Below are 24,080 nucleotides of genomic sequence, written 5' to 3' on the forward strand. Positions count from 1 at the left end.
TTCCCCCAAACAAATTTTGGATTTGAAAAATGTATCCGCTTATCATTAGATTCATGATTATAGGAATAAGCTGAGTATATTCCTTAGCCACATGACGTCCGGAACAATACGTCTGGAAACAATTAAACCAGATGAATAGAATCCATAACTAGGACAAATTATCTGATAAGATGTCACTATGACTGTCTCTATACAAAAGTGACATTATGCTTTTACGATGGAAAAACCAATTTTAATCTTGCAATACATTCCAGGCTCAGCTCGAGACACATCGGTTATGAGAAAATTTGATAGTTTTTGTATACCACGGGATATCCGTTGTTTGTTTGTGTGTGTGTGTGTGTGTGTGTGAGAGAGAGTGTGTTTGTGTGTGTGTGTCCTTGAACGATAATGGGATGTATGTGGAAGAGAATGACACTATAACTGCCTGAAGGAAAATATTTTATGAAATCAACCTGGCATATTTCGACAATCAAATAGGAAAGAAGTGTGAGCTACAAAGCAATATAGGCCCTATATTACAAAACGAGCATTATACCGGAAGAGCGTATCACAGCAAGAGTTTATCAATCCGAACCCGAGCCACGTACGCTATAGGGCTGTAAATATAATAGAATGAAGAAAATGAAGAGAAATTTTAATTAAAAATCAGAAATGCAGTTTGCCAAATAACTGAATAGCTGCAGATATTGAGTATGAATTCCTCTACAAACTGCATTTTGGTTGGTAGATGAAAGCTTTTATCATGGAATTTGAAGGGACTATTTGATTGGGTGCATGTACAGAAAATAGGTGGTGTTTTTTTTTAGTGAAAAGAACTCGTAGTCTGGCTCTGCTAACCCTTGGACAGATTTGAGCTGAAGAACCCCCCCCCCCCCCTTGGAAATTTGATGGATGAAAGGTTATATCTCACTTTTTCAGGTTTGTGAAGACGAAACTCCTCATTTCTCCCAGCTATTTTACAAAATTTTTCTTAACACACGTCTTTATCGGGAAACATTTACCCGTGTGAGCCCTATATACCAACCGACAGCAAGTCGTAAGCTAGCATCTATTTGACACCCCCAAGCGGCTGAACAGTTTTATTCGTCGTCGATCCCCAGCATGTATTTCCGTGTACCTCCAGTACAAATAATCTTTGTTTTCTCAGTTGGTAAGGCGCTTCACTCGTTTTCAAATCGTCAAATGCAAGTGCTTCCCCGACGTAACAATTCATGGAATCCATGTTCAAATAAGGAATAAACTTGCCAATAGGCCAGATGACCGGAATTATATGTCATTATACAACGTCCAAGTAGATCCTTGTAATTTGATTGGAGGATTGTTGGTGACGTGATATTCAATAAGTACTCCATTCAACGCGCCGTGCAATTTTGGTTCTAGTTTTGCGTGCAACTTGGTTCGATTTTTTTCGTTCTATTCCACGGTTCGAGAAATTGTACGGTACTGCATGTACTGTGTGTTGCATATTGAGGATCGCATGCAGCTAGCGCAGTGTACGTGTGCGGTACATGCATGCGCGTATGTAGGCCTACGTAGTGCTAGTGTACGTGTATGAGCGCTAGCTGTGACCTGTATCTACACTGATTGCACAAGCCAGAAAGAGAATCGCAGTGGATCCACATGTAAGTATGGCTATATTTTTCATACATATATAGACTTCTAGGCCTACTTAGACCTACCCAACAATCCTCCAACCAAAAAGATCTACTTGGACGTTGTATAAAACAAATAGTGTATGGTCTTTACTCGTGTAATGGAACGAGATTTCGCACGAGGTGAAAGATGAGGCGCACTATTCAACTCGGCTTCGCCTCGTTGAATAGAGCGCCTCTATCTTTCACCTCGTGCGAAATCTCGTACCATTGCACTCGTAACCATTCACTATTTGTATAATAACATTTGGGCAGTCATCCATTTCATTCTTTTGCATTGAATGCATTATCAACCCTTTCACATTAGGCGTTTTCACATCAGCCCGATAAAAATCCAAACTCGAGATATTTTTTAATTTCCCAAGTCAGAAAATAGCGCACTATTTCGAAACATCGGGCTGATGTGAAAACGCCTATTGATACATACAGTAGGACCGGCGGGCGTCCGGATAATGGATTTGGCCGGATAAGAGAGAAATGCTCAAATACAATGCACTGCATATCATACTAAGGGTATAGGCCTACATATTATTATTATCAATTTATTCACATTATGATTATATGCGTGGCATTGTGATGTTTCATACTTTACAAGTTGATGCGGAAATAAATATGAAAATAAGTAAAATATCCCTTGATGTATTGATTGTTTGATTGATATTGACCGACAATGAGATCGATATTGCCACTCGTTGAATACTGCTGCTTTGTATACTGTAACTACTGCTGTGCACTCGGTGCTATAGTGACTGCACAAGTCACTGACATCGTCTCTTAAAAAGTTACAGTCGTTCCGCTCCGATGATTGGAATACATCCCGTCGTGTATTCGTACGACCCCAATGGTTAAACGTGTGTTTGTTTTGAGTGAGATTTGGCACTGAAAATACATGCAAATATGTTTTAAAAAGATGTCAGCCAGTCGACATCCGGTTAACAGAGAATCCGGATAATCGATGTCCGGATAATCGAAGTCTTACTGTACAATTGTACTTCTACATATCAGGCTTGCTGTCAGGTGGATGTGCTAACAAGCACCATTTGTAAAGATTACATGAATGATCATTACATCACGGATGCTTATCTCTGTAAATGTAAACCAACATGTCTGATTATACAAATGACCTTTTCTCTGCTCATGTGCTCAAGGTGGAACTGGCTTATTGTCCATGACTGCTTAATTGCCCTTAGAGTTTACCCTGAAAATCAGCAATGAAACCAGTCTACCGCAAAGGCTATTGAGGATTTTTATGGCGTCATAAAGCCCATGAATGAACATATTATCACATGATTACATTCAACTCATTTCCATCCACAACGTACACCAAAGTGTTTTTAATGATTTCGTTATACACCTGTTTTCGTAATTTAGTTGACTCAATGTACAAACCAGCACAGTAATTTGAGAAACAGCAAACACTCGGGTACGTACTAATAAAAAAGACAAGAAATAAATTATTCAAAAAGTGTCCCTTCTTTATTATGTTTATTTGTTTGTCAGGCACTTACCTGAGGGGCGTTTCACCAAGGTCAAAAATCAATCCTATACAGTGCGTATCTATCAATGAAAGTGGTCAAATCATCCGGCCAGCCTGCACGACTGCGGGTTCGTGTTTAGGGTTTCTTTTAACTTTGTATGGTTCATAACCTTCAACATGGCCACGTTGTTGATAACTTGGTCTTTTCCATAAAGGCTATACCACCACCCATTTTTCTCTCTTCATATTCAAGACATGGTTTGTTTGTTTGGTCATGTGTTGAATATGAAGGGAGAAAATGAACTGTGTGGGTTGGCCTCAGGGAGTGACCAAGTTATCAGACAGGTGGCCATGTTAAAGGTTATGGATCATAAGATGCTTGGAGAAACTCTAAACACAAAAAGCTGCATTCGTACAGGCTGACCTATTTAGCCGCTATCATTGACAGATCGCATCCATGCAGTGAGACATGCATTGCTTTTCACAATAACATGCAAACTTGGAAAAAGTGTAATTTGTCATTGTTGTCTTTCAAGTTTATGTGCTCATTCATGCATAACATTTGTCACCATAATTAGGTACCAATGGAAAGAGAAAGAGTTCCTCTTTCGTCACAACCAACATTGTGCTCTCCATAGCTGACAATGATTATGAAACAGTAGCCCTTCAAAGTTTGATTACCTGTTTTTGATACGCACTGTATATCAATTCAACTTATCTCAGGGACAATTTTCAGATCTATCAGCCTTCAGAAGATAGGAACTGTACTGTACATATCCCAAAGTCATTTGGGAACAATACTTGCGCCCACCCTATCACGTTTTAGAATACATAGTGAATGTCGTTTTATCCTTCCCAACTAGACCTAATCTGAATCTGTCCCAAAATCTTTCGATATGATTTCCATAGTGACAGCTCTTACAGGGCACTGCTCTTTAGTACCTGTTTTACCAATAAACATCTATTCAAGTAGAGATATCAAAGGAAACAATTATAAATCTATTATCTTTTTTGTCGATCATGTGTTAGGCGTCTGTTTCGGGGAGCAATTACAGACAAAAAAAAAACTGTGAGAAAAGTCTGTTCTTTTGTCCATTTCATACCTGAATGGTTTCCATTCAGTTTAGGCATTTCACAATAAGGCTGAACAACAAAGACAGTTCGTGTTCGGTACAGTGATTTAGCCATCCTACAAACCTTGCACCGTTTTACGTGCCCAAAGTGCAAAGCGTGTTTGACAGCTTTAATACACGTAGGCCTACCTGGTCCCGAGTTCCCCGTTCTGTCTGGGATAGGGGGCATACCACTGCTTTTAAAACGACGCTCTTTCCGACGATATGTAAAATACAAAGGTTTTAGGAACAGTACGTTACCACTCCGTGGACTATATGGTTGCGATCTGAGGACAGAAGAACGGTGCATGCAGTGCGATCAATACTGACTTCATCAAGATAACACCAAGTGAGTTGCAACATACGACTTACCTGTATCAGGGAGGTGATCACCTCCCTGCTTGTATCTCTATGTACAGATATCAGTGCATATCATTATCATATAACTGCTTCCCGTTGAAAGACCGCGTTGAAGGCAGAGGCCCTGTTCAACCATACAATGTACTTGTTTTCGTCAAGTGCATACAAAGATAACAGAAAATGATGATTCCCGTTTTCTGTTTTGTTTTCTTGCCTTGCGCTGAGCAAAACATTAGTACAAGTGAATGCATGCTACGATGCACTGAAATTAATTGAACTTTATGAGTTAAGCCTTAGTACTCCATTCGTGTGATAGAAATTATTAAAGGGGTAGTACAGTTTTGGTTGAGATGAGAATTAGACTTTTAAATTTTTGCAAGATACCAAGAAAACACTTATGATATAGTACAGAGCATACCATTTTAAGAGGAATTCAAAGTTTATTTGATGAAAATCGGGTTTGGAATAACTGAAACATCCAAAAACAAAGTAAAACAAAGCGATCGTTACAAAGTGTGGGTCCCATACTTTACTAAAATTGTTCTTTTTTGGATATGTCAGCCATTTCAAAACCAATTTTTATCAAATAAACGTTGAATTCCTCAGGGAATTACATGCTCTTTCATATTTGAGAAGAGGTTTCTCATTATCTCACAAAAAAAAAAATGTTAGAAACCTGAAATTAGGTCTAAACCAAAACTATACGATCCCTTTAAGAGGGTGCTACAATGTACATGCACATCTTGACTTCTGCAGATTGAATACAGTAACGCGCGTTATGGCTGATCAAACATAATGTTTGGTCTTCTGCTTTTAGTTCCTGACATAATTATGTGTTATCATCATCTGGAAATGCCGATAATTGTGACATTGAATGCACACAGAAATAATTAATTCGTGGCATAGGTTTAACTTTAAATCTAGGAAATACATAGGCCTAACCATGAAAACAGTGAAATAACACAGTGCGATGAAGTTGAACCTTGCAGCATTCTCTCAAACTGGCATAGGGTCAGTCCTGTTTGCGTGTTGAAATGATGCCGAAATGCTCAAAACTGTCATTTGCGTAATCTCCTGTGATGATTATGTTTAATTGAAACCATGTATTTCCATGGATTATAATTTGGCAAGTTTACAAAATGATTGTTGTTGTTGTTGTTATTATTATTATTATTATTATTATTATTATTATTATTTTGTTGGAATGTCTTTCAGGCAATCGACATGACGTCATCAAGAAAAGTGTCAACGATCTTATACCTGAGTGCCGTCTTAATGGCGCTGCTCGGCACACACGTACAGTCGTACGAGGACATTGACCTCCACAGACTCCAGCTGATTGCGAAAGAAACATCCGGGCTCCTCAGAAAGCTCGCGTGTACGGATGCACAGGGAAGAAAGTGCGAAACGTGCATTCCGTGCATAGAATATGATTTAGGGGGTAAGTCAGCGATCACAATATATGCTAGAAATTTATTTCACCACTGTGAATGAGAGTTTCCCAGAAAGCTAACGATGGTTTTATTTCAAAATGCTACAATCAAGATATCAGTTTCTTTTCAAATCATGATAAAATAAAATAGTTTTACAGTTACAATAAAAGGAAACCATAACCCAGCGAGGAATTTGGATTGAGTGAAAGCAGCAACATTAGTAGAGCACATCAGTGATATATAAGTTTGGGGGAAATCGGACAAGCGATGCAAAAGTTATGAATTCTAAAAGGTTTTGGTGTTGAAACTACCGGATAAGGAGACTACTTGAGTTTATGACATGTGTGGACAACAGTACAGAGAAAATATAAAGAGAATTCCACCAACCAAAAAAAAAATAATAATTTCTCATGTTAATTACACATTCCATCAACTTAATACTGACATATGTTAAGGATAGTAATTATTCCCCCTGCTTTCTGAAAGCGGTTAGTCAAGTGCTTGGGGTAAGTCGAAATATAGCATAAACTATTGATGCACATAGCGTGTTATATGTCACGCAAATTTTCTGTATGACATTATATTATTTCGTAGTTATCCCTTGGGTAAAATGGCGAAACTCTCTCAATATTATCTTAATCTCTGTTCTATACGATCACACTATCTGCTCGTACCAGTCGTGTGTAACATCTTCCTATTGGCCTTTTGGGGGAAATGCATAGTTGGGTGAATGTGTAGACGGCGAGATCGAAGAATTGCTCTTCCACACATCTGAGGGCTAGAATCAAATTAAACCGAGAATAATCCTTGGTCCGGGGTCTTAAACTTTGTCTATACAACCCCTGGATTCACTTGTGATACGTCTGCGTAAATATGACGATACTGCAATATATCTTTAGTTGAGCGTGACACTATAGCGATCGAACTTGAGCTTTATTTCCTTACGAGATGTATTGTAATCACTGCCTATAATTGTTATGATATTACAATTACATTGAGTGATGGCGTAAAAGACGAATGATAATTTGAAATACGACAGAATCATGGTTTACCCTTCTCACAAGTTTTTATCCCGAAAAGGTATTCCGAACTGGACAGAGTCCTGATTGTCAGCGTTTAGTGTTGTTTGAATTTCTTGCCTGCATTTCATTGCACGCACGCGTGTTGTTAAGTGTCTCGACGTATTCAAAATCTCCACATGGTTGTAGAAATAGCTGCATGCCTTTTTGTAGAGATGTGTTTTCATATATATCAAATCATATAGTGATTGATTTCACTTCCTGTTAGAAGGAATTTTTGAGCATCTGGACTATTTTTTTTTCTTACAGACACCGTGAAAGACAAGGCCATTGTCAGCGACTGGCTAAACATCCTGAACATTTCCGTTGCTGAGATGTTGAACATGGATGAGAAGGCAGCCTGGAACCATCTCACTAATATCACAGCTTACAACACAGAGGTGAGGTGAAGCTGAATTACAAGAGACCGATTCATGTCAGATTCACAATGGCCACAGTGGGGGAAAATGGATCATACACGATGTATATTTGGAGAGCTGGTCTCAGTATTTAAAAAGAAAGAAAGAAAAGCGGCGGTTTTCAATGTTACCCACTGTACACAATCATCATTTTTTTCTTATCATTGCGACGTACATGTCATGTTTCTATAGAAACACATGGTTGTTATAATCTGTTATCGAAACCAAGTATGTTATTATATATATTGCCGACTGGAGCATGTCAGGCAAGGACAATTGTCTACTTCCATTTAAAGCACTTGAAAACGTGTCATCCATCACGATTCACGTGGCCCGTCTCATTCTTTGTTTGTTTGTTTGTTTGTTTGTTTTTTTCTACAAACGTGACAACTGCACTCATCAGCAATGGAAGAAGAAAAGGAGGGGGAAGAAAACTCATAAAGTCCAGTACCCCTGTATGCTGAGAAGGCAGATTCAGTTCTTATATAATACTATTATAGTCTGTAAAGCTGCACTTGAAACTTTGTAATCGTACAATTCCAGGTGCTTTTCTTGAAATACAAGAGATACACGAATATCTTTATTGAATATGTAGACACGCATGTCATTATAATCACAGGGCGTATCAACAAAAAAAGTTACACTTTTGAAAAAATTGTCTAAATTACATTTCAAAATATTTGGAAGATTTTTTCATATCTATGGATGCCCAATAGTCTCATCTATCAAGTGCAATCAACAAAACAAATTTTTGTTCACGCTTGGCTGAACACTGACGCTCTTTGTCCAGAGTGTGAAAAATGACCTGCGCCAAATTGAAAGAAGATGGAAAATTCAGCCGCATCAGTCCAAATAAGTGCTCCCATTCAAACAAATTGTTCTTTTGCTTGAAGCTTTGATTATGTTATGATAGTCTGAGATTTTTTTGTCAGCTTTATCGTAATTTTAATGATTTAATTTCTAAATCAATTGGTGAGAATTAGAGTGTGTAATTACTTCAAGATCTTTAAAGCACAGTTTTCTCAATAAACGGACACATCAATACCATATGCCAGTTATTCATTAATGTGGTAGTGGTACCAAATTAATCAACATTCAAATCATTCATCCCATTATTCAATCAATTGATTGACCAATTGATCAATCAATCAGTCAGTCAATCAATCAATCAATCAACCCATCAATACATCAACCGATATATCAGTTAGTCAGTCATTGAGTCGTTCAATCAATCAGTGAATCGACCCAATAATCAATCACTTTCAGTCACTGAAATTATCAATCGGCTGATTAAAAGAATAGAATAAATCAGTTTTTCAAGCATTGATCAGCCTTTACGCCACGGGAGGGGGGGAGGTGATATTCCCTATGTCGATCTGCCACTTTTTATAAAACATGCATACAATTATGACTGACTGACTGATTGATTAAATGAATGACTAATTGATTGATTGGTTGATTAATTGATTGATTGAATGAATGATTGATTGATTGGCATGATAGATAGATAGATTGATTGATTGATTAATTAATTGATTGATTGATTGGTTGATTGATTGATTGATTGATTGAATTGATTGGATTGATTGTATTGATTGAATGATCTGAGGATGCATTAATTTTGTTTTATTCTTCTTGACTGAGTGACTGGCATTTATGGGTTCGATATGTCTGTGCATGATTTGTGATAACTGTGCTTAAAAGATCTTGATGTTGTTAATCAACCTTCCATAACACGATGGAATCATTCAAAACGTGACAGAAAATCGCCAGAAAATTCCTAAACTATCATAACATAATCAAAACTGTGAGCAAAAGAGCAATTTGTTTGAATGAGAACACATATCTGGACTGCTGGCTGAATTTTCCATCTTCTTTCAGTATGGCGCATGTCATTTTTCACATTCTGGACAAAGAGCGTCAGTGTTCAGCCAACCGTGAACAAAAATTTGTTTTGTTGATTGCACCTGATAGATGAGACTATTGGGCATCCATAAATATGAAAAAATCTTCCAAAGATTTTGATATGTAATTTAGACAATTTTTTCAAAAGTGTAACTTTTTTTTAATACGCCCTGTAGTATATAAAAGATGACGAAGTAGGGTGGCAATGCATTTTAGTCCAACGGTGCTTTTTATTCAAACCAAATTTTCGACGCACAGACGTCTTCTTCAGGTCGACATGAAAAATTATTAATTGAGAGAGAGAGAGAGAGAGAGAGAGAGAGAGAGGGAGGGAGGGAGAAAGGCAGAGAGTGAGAGGACTATTGCAGAGCAACGCTTTTCAGCCAGTGGACCGAGATGTCTTCCCAAAATAAGAATGTAAAAGAGTTGGTGATGCACTTGTAATTGTTCCTTAAAACAAACAAATATTAAAGCAGGAGTCAAAGTAGGCCACGCGTCATAGAAGGCTTGGAAACACTGTTGTAAAGAAGACGAAAGACATAGAACGTCAGATATATATGTCAGTCATCGGTCATTTCTTTCTTCTTTTTCACCAGATTTCAGCTCAAGTTGGAAAATTGACCACAGATTACCAGCTTGGGTTGGTAAAGGAGGCGAGTCGAATCGCTCCAGAGTCTTTAGATCATGATCAGCAGAGGATCTTGCACTTAATGCTTCAAGACGGCACGAAGGTAGATCCTGCCAAAGTCAGGTACGATGTACACTGTATTATTTCACTCTCTTTTATTTGTTTTTTCTTGAAAGATATCCCGCAATGTGTCCACTCTAAAGATTCTATCGCGCTTTTTTTTTTTTCGTGTCAAAGATTTGTTTAGCTATACAAATAACTGTATCCCTTCGCATCCGATAAGTAGCATGTATCCGTGAGAATAATGATGACCAATGTTGCAACCTTAATTTCGCGGTCCTGTTACGCCATAACTTGACTTTTTTCCAAGTCTAGACCCCTAAACCCCGTAGTCTTTGAATCTTATGACTTGATTTCAGTATTTTTCAACTTCTTACTCTAAATCTGCTTCGATATCCAATGAAATACAACAAATTACAAAATATGTTTTAGACAACCTGAGCTAACAGGTTGTTGTTGTTGTTGTTGTTGTTGTTGAAATCATTCCATTGGTAATTTAGTAAGATACCAGACTCTTTACTCCAAACTGTCTTTGAAAAGTGGACAAGAACATAAGGCGTAGTTCGACATAAACAATTTTTAATGATATAATTCATTCAACATTTCTCGAAGCGTGACATAATGCAAGAATAGATGAATCAATACATGACGTCATAAGAAGAAAAAAATCAGCCAAGTCGGCCATGGGAAAAAAAGAACAAACACAAAGCATAGCTTGCTGTACATAAGAATAACCTGAGCCGGTCAAGCTTAATCCAATTGCCAAAAACACCAAAAGCACCAAAAAGATGAATGAGGAAAGAGATTAGGTATGTCTTTCATTTCCTCTAAGCACATTTGGTTATTACTGCAGAAAAGTGAAATCCAAACATTCAAATCAATCGCATGCCTTCATCCATATCTACAAACATAATCAATTTACCTTGTTTTGAATATTGTTCAATTCTATAACCTTGTTTCCTTTGAGCAGTGCGCTACACAACGTTGAAAGTCAAATGCAAAACGCGTTTGGTGTGGCCAAGGTTTGCCGTTCATCACCAGCCTCTTCTCATGGTAAATCGACGGAGGAATGTCTCTCTCTGGAACCACACTTACAAGACATCATGGCTACTTCACGGGACTACGACGAATTGCTTTTCGCCTGGAAGGGTTGGCGGGATGCAGTGGGTCCTCCAATTGGTCGCCTGTATCCCACATACGTCAATCTTTTGAACGAGTTATCCCGTGATGAAGGTGGGTTGATGTGCGGCCTGCATTCTCCACAAGATCTTCATTTTGCATAATGATTTTGATAGTGTAATCGAAAGAAGAGCTTATTTATGCAGAGGATGAAGATGTGCTATGGCACATGTTTTTATCAATTGTCATCTACTGTATACAAATGCATTTATATAGATCGCAACTACTCATCTACGTTTTAGCAAACCTGTTGGAAAGGGGGAGCTGGGCCCCATTTCATAAAAACTTGATATGATAGCAACTCTTGCTAGAGTGGTAATTGTCATGGTAATGGCAAGAATCCAACTTCCTGATTGGCTGTTGCTATTGACAGTTGCCATTCCAGCAAAAGTTGCTATCCCAACATCTTTTATGAAATGGGGCCCAGTTAGAATTCGAACCTGTCATCTACTGCTTTCCGGGAAGTGACACTACCACCATGGTTGCCGGCAGTGACACGATGAACCTGAAACAAATACCCAGACTTTGTGGTCCGTATTCTGCTAAAAACTTAAACCGAGTTAAAACCAATGTCTGGTCTTAAAGTGGGTCTAAATTGGGCTTAAACCTTGGTCTACAGTAGAATACGGGCCTGTAAGTCCATCGTGTCACTGCCGCCAACCGGAGATAGTCTGGTGGTAGTATCCCTTGTAGGAAAAGAAGTAGATAAATCCTACTGGTTCCTTTTTTTATGCCTCCGCCAACGAAGTGGCCGGAGCATTATGTTTTCGGGTCGTCCGTCCGTCCGTCCGTCCGTACGTACGTCCGTCCCGTTTTGTTTTTGTCGATATCTCAAGAACCATGTGGTGGTTTTACATCAAACTTGGTATTAGGGTATATCCTGGGGGATAATACTTTGTTTGGATTTTAGGGTCACGGGGTCAGAGGTCAAAGGTCACACGTTATTTTGTGAAAAAAAGTTGAAAATTCATGTTTTTCTCCATATCTCGCAAATGGTTCAAGGTATCTTCATGGAACTTAGTATATATGCTTGTTCCAATGGGCAGTGATTATCTAGGGAAGTTCGGGGTCATGGTTCAAAGGTCAGGGGTCAAAGGTCAAGGTCAACTCCTCAAAATATCACTACTTTCCTTAAATTTATGCAAGGCCTGAAGGTTTTTTTTTCTTTTAACTTGATGTACCCAATATATGTTCTGTGGGAAGTTTCTTGCCAAAAGGTCAAAGGTCAAAGGTCAAAGGTCAAGTGAAAGTGCTGAATTGCACTTTTTCCTCCATATCTCAAAAGTAACTCAAGGTATCATCATGAAACTTACATATTTATGCATGTTCAACCTAACAGTGATTCTCTTTGGAACTGTGAGGTCAAAGGTCAAAGGCCAGGTTTAGATAATGCTATTTTCCCATTTGATACTGAAATTATACTTTTCTCAATACCTTGAAAATTACTCAATGCATAAACTTATAAAAGGGTCAAAAGTCAAGTAAAAATCATCAGTTCCCCAAATACCTGCATTCCGACATTTTAATAATTCGTCCAATTGAACCTAGTTCTAGGAAAGTGAACATTCAGCACATTTGTGTCAAACCTGTCATTTTAATATTTTGCCAATTGTGTGAAACTGTCATCACACATTGTCAAGACATTGCACTATAGACCTATTAAGAGAACCATGCATTATGGCGGAGGCATATCAGTCGCCGTAGCGATATATCTAGTTTTTTCGATACGTTTGTTACATGGCCATCCTACAAAAACATTTGCAATGATGGTAACAGTTGATAAAATCACCTGTAATATCTTGTCAATTCAATGTCTAGTTTTTGCGTTGAGGAATGAATTCCTCAAGAAAGCATGACATTGCAGTGACATCCACTCCAGTCCTCGTGAATTACCTCACCACAAGTTCGACGTAAAGCAACATAGGGGTGAAAGGGAACTGGTTTAAGTCGAAGTTTCTGAATTCTATGTTTATGTGTATGTGTCATGATTAAAAGACATAAAAAACAGCATTGAGTAAAAATGTTGGATGACATCCCTTTGAGGTTTGCTGGTGGGAACTGAAAATTGCTGAGTCTCCCTTCAATGATTAGGGCACGACGATGCGGCGGCAGATTGGCAAAGTGCTTACGAAACAGACGACCTTGAACAAGAAGTCAATGACCTCTGGCAGCAAACCAAACCGATGTACCTCCAGCTACACGCCTACGTCAGGAGGAAGTTGGCGGAGAAATACGGAGAGGACCGAGTATCCGTACAGAGGCCGATCCCAGCACATCTCCTGGGTAAGAGATGCGTGAATGTCTCGCGACAAGATTTAAGACTGACATTTTTTGCCTTTATAAACAATGCCTCACAAGTCGAGCTATAAAGGTCAAGGGATGTCGCTACAATGATTACATTATTTCTCTGACTCGGTAGTCTACGTTTGTTTGTATACTGCTCATGTTTTTATCCTGCAGGCTTTTTCTTTAAGGTTTTTGAACATAATAACATCACGTCACATATGTCGAAAATCGCACCCAGCTTCTGCTATTGTTCTCATTGTCTGTCGACCCCAAATGCCTCGCAGACGCGAAAATGTACTCGTTCGATGTGTGACGAAGTGCAGCATCAGAAGTTCAGCATCAACAAACCCAAGTTAGAAATGGTTTTAAGCCGATCAGGAACAGGATTTTTTTTTTCTTTGGGGGGATGGGTGAGGGGGTCAACGCAGGACATAACAATAACCGAAGCTAGGTGTGACGAAAAAATAAATGACACGATCATAATATCATTGTATGATACCAGCTATGATAAAAGCAAAACAAAGTGAATACATACCAACATAGGATATACAGGATAAATTGAGATTGCTGTGCATTCGCGTGATTTATTTTTTTTTTTTTGAGAGAGAGAGAGAGAAACAGGCTTTTCCAGCCGTTTGAACAAAACACTTGTAAGATAAGTGATCTAATCGACAAACCCGTATTTACGGCATCCTTGCTATTCTGTGCCATGTTCACATACAGGAAACATGTGGGCGCAGCAATGGGCCCATATCTACGACATAGTGGAGCCCTATCCCGGTGAAGGAACGGTTGATGTGACAGAGAACATGAAGAAGCAAGAGTGGGATGTACTCAGGATATTCCATACGGCAAACAAGTGAGTATTGCAGGGATTTGTACTGAAATAACAATCTAATAGAATATTTCTCAATGCTCTCCTATAAACACGCTCTTTCCTCGCGCTCACAGGTCGGCCGATACTACAGAGCTCCTCTAGTAAATACCCGGATATCCCTTTCGACGATACGCTGTTATACAAATGATGCACAGGATAGAGTGCGTTAGTGGAGGCGTATAGTGCACACTCGATACCCGAGAGTGAGCTATACGCCTCCACTAACGCCACGAGATAATCCTGTGCATCATTTGTTTTATAAAATAGGTCGAAAATTCGAAAACTAACAGCATTTTTCAGCGTTTTTCACGTACCTTTGTGGGTCAAGACGTCCGAAGATGTTCGTCCCAAACATTTACGCACGTCGCACTCGGAAATCCCGCACTATAAGTATGATGGGGGGTTGGGTTTCCGGACACTTAAGTTCCCGCATGAGAACTTACTTATTTTACATAGAATATGCACCCTTTACCTTAAAGACTTGATATAGACTCCTCATATAGGCCTACTGACAACATACTCTGAAAACTCTGAGAATTAACCTGCTAAATCGTTGGATTTGCCCTTCAAAGTGACTCCATGTACGCGTCCGGTCCCACAACGCTTGGTCTACTGTCCACTGTACGTATGATACGTACGCCACACATGTTATGCACAAGGGAAGAAAGGCCGGCCGGCCGGCCGGCAGTCCGAACTAGAAGTTGTTTACAGGATTGACAGCGCGTATGCATGCAATTCAAAGGAGCCGCCGTGCGCACAGACGATGGGCAATAGGATTTAACACGTAGTGCAATGGGACTGAGTAACCAAAGCACACGTGACTCATTTCAGCGCTTCCTATTGGCTACATTCTTGAACCCATTTTATAAAGGAGGACAGTAGTAATCATACTTGATATTAAACCTCTATTTTCAATCATCAAATATTGGTGATTCAGCACAGATTCAATCTATATTTCAATATTTCATCCGGAAAGTTTGTCAGTGAGAGGTATGACAGAAGGGCAGTTATAATACCTATTCAGTTAAGACAACTGTCATCTACAGAAATTTTCAAATCCAAACTTAAGACGTATCTGTTCCTCTCACACCGAGGACTATAATTGAAATCTATAATCTTCAGAACAATTCTATTTTATATCTGATATGTGTTTGTTTGTTTGTTTGTTTGTTTGTTGTTTGCCATTTTCTTCTCTGACGTCATGTTTGAACATGTAAATGTATCTATCATTTCATTTTTTGAAGCGCCATGAGCACCGAAAGGTGGACCCGTGCGCTATACAAGTAGCCACTATTATCATTATTACTATTGTTATTATTCTCAGTTACCTCTTATTGCTATAAATTCGGAAAGAAAGTGAGAGTCTTCGTCTGAGATCAAGCACGTAAGGGGTTGATTTTACGCGTCAATCAAACGATGCAGTATTTCCCCATTACTTCAGAAGAACTTCCTCGGGGCATTGATAAGAACTGTTGTGCAGTCGGAACCTACTCATTTTAATCATATTCAAAATGGAAGCCAGTTATGAATGTTATTTTTCCCCCATCAAGATCTTTCTGTTGAGCACTTTCGTATTCTGAATTATGGACGTGAACTCCAATTCATAAACTAATCATATAGTCTGCTTATGTGGTAAATTAAAAATATTTATCTTTTCTTTGATTGCGATGCTTGCCGCCCTATTTTTGTTCGACAGTTTCTTCAAGTCTCTTAGCCTAGACGCCATGCCTCAGTCGTTTTGGACCTCTTCCATGATGACAAAGCCGACTGACAGAGAAGTCATCTGCCATGCTTCCGCTTTTGACTTCTTGAAAAATCGAGATGTCCGGTAAAAAGAAAAGAAACATTATCAAAACACTGGCAAATGCAAGTGTTGACTTATCTTTATTTCTATTTTTTTTAGCTTCACCTTTTTTTTAATATCGTGATATGATCGTTTCGCCAAGACACCTTTTAATGAAAGTGTGTAGGGCCAATAACTTATGTGTCAAGAGTTAATGATGTGTCAACTTGTTTGTTAAACCTTATCGCAAAATGAGACAAAAGCAAAAGGATAATCTGCTGAATGAAAAGATAATTTGTAAAAACAGATTTGTTCTCATATAGGAGACATGTTTGCATATTGATCCCATGCCACTTTAAACGATTGCTTGATTACCCCCTATCTATACTTAGAGGTATTCATTGTGTGAAAAGCAATTTATGAAAAAGAAAAAATGTGCCCCGATTAGGTGTAGTGAAAACTATGTATAATTGTTTTGTTGTTCTCTTGATTGTTTTTGTTCGTTTGCAATTTACTGACTGGGAAACCTGAGAAGGCATGAGTTTGTGTGCAGCCATATTGTATAGTATATTAAAACTCAGCCTAGACCAGCTGGCATATGAGCGTAGGCGTATGAAACAGTCTGCAATACAATCATCAACATCTCCGAGATTCCCGTGAAATTTCACTGCAAAGAAACTTTAAGAAACTACAAAGAGGCTTTTGCATAATGATACTTCACATGACTGATCTTTTAGAGACATCTCATCAGATAGATTGACGTGAGTGAAATGTCAACAACCCCACTCTTTCTCAGTAGTACAAATCACGAGTGGAAATATCCTCAAGCTAGCTGATCCCTTTTTTACTTCACTAGATCCCTTATAACTAAAGGTATGTTTATATTTGGCTCTATAGAAAACACGAAATGTTAAAATGTTTTTGTAAGATTTTTATGCAAAATAATTCATATTTTCTGTAACAACAAAAAAGTAAAACAAAAGTTATTGCATTCTTTTTTTCATTTTGTCAATTATCAAAGTAAAAAAAAAAGATAGATGAACACTTGGTAGCAAAATCAAAGACTTTGCACCCCATATCAGCTGGTACTATTATCTAATTCATATCATTTGGAATGTTACTGTCACTCATCTTGTGTATTTTGTACTATGTATCTCTAGACGGACCTTTTATTTGCACCTGAATGTTTTTATTTGAATTGAATATTTCCTTTAAAAAAAGTGATCCCTAAACATACATTGTGATGTAAACATAGCAAATAAAAACAAAACAAACTTAAAGACAGAGACACAGTCAAGACACGGTCACGTGATCAATTTCACAAACCGCAGTTAAACTTTGATGATACTAGTGTGACCTCGCTCAGAATGTTCGCTTCTAGATATATTTTGCATTGGTTTCGTAATTTTCATATCAGTACAGTTTCAAGACGCTATGACAGATGATTCTTGTTGGCTTCGGTTTTGTTTTGTTTTGTTTTTTCGTTTTGCATGCATAAATTTGATACTTTGCTTCTTTTGAAACACAGAATCAAGATGTGCGCAGAAGTAACCATGGAGTACCTGTACGTTGTGCATCATGAAATGGGACACTGTGAGTACTACCTGCAATATAGCGACCAGCATGTTTTCCTGAGGAGAGGTGCCAACCCGGGCTTCCACGAGGCCGTGGGAGACACCATAGCCCTCTCCGTAGTTACGCCAGACTATCTACATACAATTGGATTGCTGGATAACAACCATGTCGACAAGGGTGAGATATGACAGATTACAGAGAGATATATAAGAAGATTCAAGACACTCTGTTCATATGCAATGACATGCAGGGGGAGGCTAAAATGTTTCTTTGACTCGATATGTGTGTTGGACAATCTTTTCGAGAAAGTTTACAAAACGACAAGACCAGCAAGCAGCATGGTTTAAACAAATTCATCACGGCAATACCTCGACTTGGGTCGATTTGAATTAAAAGTAAGCTATTTGCAAAAATACAGAGGAAAATGACAATTCTCAAATGTTTTTTTTTCTCACAGTTTAGCAATCATTCCTGCACATTTTACCTTTGTGTCTTTCATGAAATATGGATTGTGCTTCTATGAAGATACCTCGCACAGCGTTTGGTACTAACCGTTTAAACACAATGCATCTCCACCAGTATGACCGGCACCCATCCTTACTGTATTTGTTTGCCATGTTTACATTATCACTGATACATGACTTCGCACGCATTTCCTCCCATTTCAACTCAGTCAGTCAATTACGAGAGCAACGCACAATTCAGCCATAAAGATTATGTCTTAATGATGCCGTTCTTCCACTGTCTTACCCAATACAAATGCAAAATACACATACGTGAAGTTTCTCATTATTAACATTGTAGACAGACATCAACCTTTCATAGCAACCTATGTATAGTTTTGACCAGCATCAATGAAGCTTCAACTTTAATGCCATGTGTATACTAATATGCAAATATTAATATACAAAATTATTAAAATGCATTTAACCGTCACTGACCCCATCTATCACGAAATAATGAAATAACAGCAAGATTACCTATCTTTGTTTACCACATAACATCGTTCGTTTTGCACATTGATGCTTTTCTTTAAGTAGGCCTATGTAGTGATCACGATCTATTACACGTTGTTTGTAAATGTTTTGCCTTAACTTCCAAAATTTTAACCACGTAAACACACTAGAACTGTAAGAGAAGCCAGGATTATTGTATCACAACGCTGCAGCGTACTTTACAGTTGTTTCATCAACGTCATCAGGTGTTATTAAAACATGTAGAAATATTGAACTTTTCCAGTCTACATAACCTTGTATATAGTGTCTTTGTTTCATTTAGTGATATAGCCTACTTAATTTCAAGCCCTGTAGAACGCTTTCGAAATCTACATGTTTAGAGACAAGTTCTTGACCTCGTCCGATTTCTCTGCCTTCTGGAAACCGAATTGATAATTTGTCACTGAATTTACGTCTGTGTCTAACAGAAAGAGATATCAACTACCTGATGAAAATGGCCCTGGAGAAGATCGCCTTCCTCCCGTTCGGCCTGCTGATTGACAAGTGGAGATGGGAAGCTTTTCGAGGAGACATCAGCCCTGATCAGTACAACCAGCGATGGTGGCAGCTAAGGTTAATCTCTTGAACATGATCTAGGGGGCGTAGAAATCTATTAGTTTATCTGTAGGGTCCTTTCTTTTTTATTATGAAAAAAATGTGGTAGAAATAGGACATGGGTGACATACATGTGACATGCTTAACTTGACTTCACTTGATCCTGATTTTAGTTTACATCTGCTTCGAGTGTCCTAGATTCTTGGGTAGGCATGCTGCAGGTCGCTTTACACCCGCTCTCCGTGTCGGCCTAACTCTTGTCAATGTGGGTCGGGTCGCATATTTTCATGTCGGCCTTGAGCCATACATGCAGACAAAGTCTTACTTGGTCTCCTTCGTCCTCTGGAGCTGGGAATCGACATACTCCTGACTGTGTTAATATAATGTGATGTGGCGCGTTCTACGCTCCCGTATAGTATACCATCTCATGAGTCGACTGGTTTGTAGATTAAGAACGCTTGTCAATTCCTGATAGAGTATGTTGTACTATTAAAGTCGGCATCAAACTATATCTAGCTCGCCCATTTTTTTTTTTTTTTTTTGGGGGGGAGGGGGGCTATGCAGTGTAAAAACACACAATATCATGGAACAAATACTTCAATCTACTGATTCGGGGAAATTGATTTTACGGAATAGTTATAAATCGTCAGAAAATACTTTGTAATGAGAGCAATAAATGGAATCAATTGCTTCCACTTTTGCGGATACGCCCTCAGTAGCCTTGTTTTTTTGAAATACACATCTTCCTGATAGAGTATGTTGTACTATTAAAGTCGGCATCAAACTATATCTAGTTCGCCCATTTTTTTTTTTTTGGGGGGGGGGGGGGAGGGGGGCTATGCAGTGTAAAAACACACAATATCATGGAACAAATACTTCAATCTACTGATTCGGGGAAATTGATTTTACGGAATAGTTATAAATCGTCAGAAAATACTTTGTAATGAGAGCAATAAATGGAATCAATTGCTCCCACTTTTGCGGATACGCCCTCAGTAGCCTTGTTTTTTTGAAATACACATCACTGTAATTCACTTCACGACTCACAAGTACGATGGCTTTATAAGCACAATGCAAACGTTATACTTCTCTGAATGGTACTTAAAACACTTACTATGTCTTTTTTTTTTCATTTTTCCCTGTTTTGCCTGTTTTTAAAATGATTGTTTTTCTTTGGTTATGGGGAAATTTTACGTCGATGAGGGCTCATAACGGACGATTAAACAAAATTTCACATCACTTTCATTTTTGATTTGTTATTAGCGTAATTTTTATTTTATCCCACAGGAACCAATATCAAGGCATCGAGCCACCGGTGGATAGAAGCAGCTCGGACTTTGATCCCGGCGCCAAATACCATGTAGCGGCTTCAGTCCCATACATCAGGTGAGATGTAATCATGACAGCGATAATAATTGCGCAGTTATTGTAATAAGGAATGTACTCAACAGCGCATAACAATATAATCGAAATGAGGAGGCACACACAGATATTGTATTGGTTTAGGTGAGAATTTAGCTTTAAACTTTTTGCGAAATGTTAAGAAAACCACCTTAGACATGTTAAGAAGCCTACAATTTTGAGAGGAATTCTAAATATATGATTAATTCTAAATATATGATTAAATTCTTTCATATATGATTAAAATCAGTTTTGAAATGGCTGAGATATCCAAAACACAAAGTAAAACAAAGCAGTCGTAATTAAAGGTGGGTCCCGCCTTTTGTTATGATTGCTTTGTTTTGGATATTGCAGCCATTTCAAAACCAATTTACATCAAATAAACTGTGAATTCCTCTAAGAATTATTTGCTCTTTCATATATCTTAAGAGGTTTCTCATAATCTTAAAAAAAAAAATCAATAAAGTCAGAAACCTCAAACCTCATCTCAGCTGAACTGTACTATCCCTTTAATATACAAACAACATAGAATAAATCTTAACTGAAACTGGTGAAACAGGTGATCCATGTTTGTTAGTCTATCTGTCTCCGTTTGTTTAGCTGAGTAAAGGTTATTTTCTTCCCAGTTCCAGTACGTTATGTATCATGTTCTTGAATTTGTTGTTACTTTGTTTGAGCTAATTAGCATGTTTTTATTTTTGCAAAAGTTTTCACTATGCTGCATATACGTCCTCTACATGACGTATTTTGTTGGGAGTTGGAATATATACAGTGCAACATCACGCCATTTTTTATTTTATTTTCCTGAAAGTCCAACTGAGTCAAGGTCGCCGTGGAACTCTTAAGTTATGTATGCTTTCATGAAGCCCCCCAGTGATACTTGTTGCAACCACAAATCAGTGCCAATATTTTTGATGAGGACAAAATGCCATCAAATATGATTTTCTTCGACTAACATAGCATATTCGTCCTTCAACACTGAACGTCTTCACACAAAACACACCTCGCGTACTTCAATAGAGAATGATATTACGCCAGAGGTTTTCTTTGTATGTTTTGATTTTCATCCGTATCGGAACATGTCCTTTAGGGAAGATTTATATAAAAGTCAATGAGAGACTTGCAAGGCAATGATAACTATTTTGCATAATGTTATTGAAACCAATATCATTGATTCACGATGAATTGCTTTGTCTTTAGATTCATAACTTTCTGGGGGTGGTCAAATTTCACTCTTTTTGTAAAGGCAACTTAGTCTTACAGTGAAATTGCGTCTTCAGTCCTTCACCACTCACAAACAATATTGTGTCATTGTGTCATATTGTCATTGTGTCATATTGTGTCAAGTAATGTCAATACTGTGAAAGCTAGTCCACAGGCCTTACGTCATCGCTAATAGTATATGTTCTGATGCTTTGTCCTTCCTTTTTCGTAGATATTTCGTCAGCTTTCTCGTCCAGTTCCAGTTCCAGGAGGCTCTTTGCCACGCAGCCAGCAACTACGCACCTCTCCATCTCTGCAATATCTATGGCTCCAGGGAAGCTGGCGCCAAACTAAGGTAAGCCCAATAAGAATGATCGTGATCCTTTTCGTAGGTTATCAATGACATGTTCTTATCCTTTTGATGATAAAGGTTATAGTTATGTATTTTGCTTTTGTTTTTTATGTGTATGTTTTAGTTTCGTTTTGCTTGGTAACTAAGACTGATGACGGCTTTATGTCGCCCCCGACACTGTCCAAAAGTAGAGGCAATAAGCATGTAGTCCCTTGCCATGGGTCTTCAAACGTAAACTGAATTCGCACTTACTAAGTTATCACTTGCTTGACTCGTAAGCACACGCTGTAAATTGCTGTGTTGCCATTATTAATTATGGTAATATTAATCAATTGTGGTATTCTTAATTGTTCCTTACTTTGTTAATGCATAATCTCTTTATAAAAGAACTGCAGACTTTTGTCTCCACACTTGTAGCCAACTTATCTATTTCCCCCTCATTGTTGTTTTGTGGAATTCCGAAACACACAAATTCTGTATACAACCCTAGATGATCTTTAATCCGAACATTTTTCGCGTTATTCCGAAAGTTCGTAATGCCAGAGGTTCCTAATTTCTAACATGAAATAACAACGAACCTTTAGAATAAGCTTAATGAACCTCCGGCGTAACGAACTCTGACCCCTATAAGGTTAAAATCTAACAACGACATTCCAGCATATGTCGTCTCATCTCAAAGACTTCTTAAGCCCTAATGACTTGCGATATTTCCTCGCCAGATCGATGCTAAAGATGGGTGGAAGCAGACCGTGGCCGGAAGCTATGGAGAAGCTGACTGGTTCCAGGATGATGGATGCAGGGGCCATCAAGGCGTACTTCGCTCCTCTCATGGATTGGTTAGAAGAGGAGAATGATGGGGAGTATATTGGATGGGGAGACGAGCTGACTATATTTCACAAGGAGCGAAATTAGCACGGATCTCAAAACTATCGATTAGTTTCAACTGCCTCATACGAAATGAACGTGGAAAAACGTGACATGGATCGTAGAAAGAGGAAGAACGGTAAACTCTCACAGCTTTGCTATTAATCAAGCAATGAACACAGAGAAGAGATGTGTTAACTCGTTATTACTGGTTGCACAGCCTTTGCAGAGATTGTGTAAAGCTCGAATATGGCAACATTTTGAACAGAACTACTTTGAGTGATTCCACGGCACTGAAGGTTTTCTACCGACTTTGACAACTGTTCTTACAGGTGACGGAGAGAGGACTGGCAGCATTATCGCATTGCTTCTCCGATTTCCACCTTTACTTTTGATATTGACTTATAAGGTGTTTCCATCAAACGATGAAAATAAGAAAGAGAGAGGAGAGATGTAATGCGATTGCGATACAATCAATAAATGTTGCGGCCTCAACCTGTCTCTTTTCACCTCTTAGTTGGTGTATTCCAGGTGGTTCACTTCTCCGTTGGTGTATTCCAGGTGTTTCACTACTTCGTTGGTGTATTCCAGGTGTACAATATGTCTTCGCGTTATCATTTTTCATCAGTTTTTTTTTTTTGATAAATCACTCGGTTCTTATGGAAAACAAAACAAAAATATTGTTCAGAAGTTGGAGTTATGTACACAAACTTAATCGATTCATGTAGGTCTGCGTGAGGTTTATGGGTCATGTGGGAATTTATGTGGGAGATCTAGTGACAAATTTGTACATTGCGCATCTGGCCAAATATGTCTTTTTTTTTCGTTTAAAAAAAAGAAAAAGCAGCTTAAGGACTCGCGATTCTTTTAGCGAATTTTGCATCAAAACTTCGAACGTGGTCC

At 38.4% G+C, this 24,080-nt stretch overlaps 1 protein-coding gene across 1 annotated transcript; it reads left to right on the top strand.

The window, feature by feature from the left end:
• Nucleotides 1-5,828: 5,828 nt before the first annotated feature.
• LOC139709339 (angiotensin-converting enzyme-like) lies at nucleotides 5,829-23,225 on the top strand. Its single transcript, XM_071621293.1, has 12 exons — nucleotides 5,829-6,045; nucleotides 7,366-7,496; nucleotides 10,016-10,170; nucleotides 11,078-11,340; nucleotides 13,378-13,569; nucleotides 14,296-14,431; nucleotides 16,146-16,277; nucleotides 17,761-17,984; nucleotides 19,231-19,375; nucleotides 20,645-20,743; nucleotides 22,194-22,316; nucleotides 23,033-23,225. The coding sequence occupies exons 1-12, from the start codon at nucleotides 5,829-5,831 to the stop codon at nucleotides 23,223-23,225; spliced, it is 2,010 nt and encodes a 669-aa protein (XP_071477394.1).
• Nucleotides 23,226-24,080: the final 855 nt, after the last annotated feature.

Source organism: Diadema antillarum, unplaced genomic scaffold, assembly GCF_040938485.1.
Source record: "Diadema antillarum isolate AM-2024a unplaced genomic scaffold, OU_Dant_1.0 seq00001426_RagTag, whole genome shotgun sequence".
Lineage (NCBI taxonomy): Eukaryota > Metazoa > Echinodermata > Echinoidea > Diadematoida > Diadematidae > Diadema > Diadema antillarum.

Excerpts from the sequence above, each read along its gene's own strand:
- LOC139709339 (XM_071621293.1), top strand. The coding sequence starts at position 5,829 with ATGACGTCATCAAGAAAAGTGTCAACGATCTTATACCTGAGTGCCGTC. Across the intron at positions 14,432-16,145 it reads ATATTCCATACGGCAAACAA|TTTCTTCAAGTCTCTTAGCC; the intron begins GTGAGTATTGCA and ends TTTGTTCGACAG. Across the intron at positions 16,278-17,760 it reads TTGAAAAATCGAGATGTCCG|AATCAAGATGTGCGCAGAAG; the intron begins GTAAAAAGAAAA and ends TTTGAAACACAG.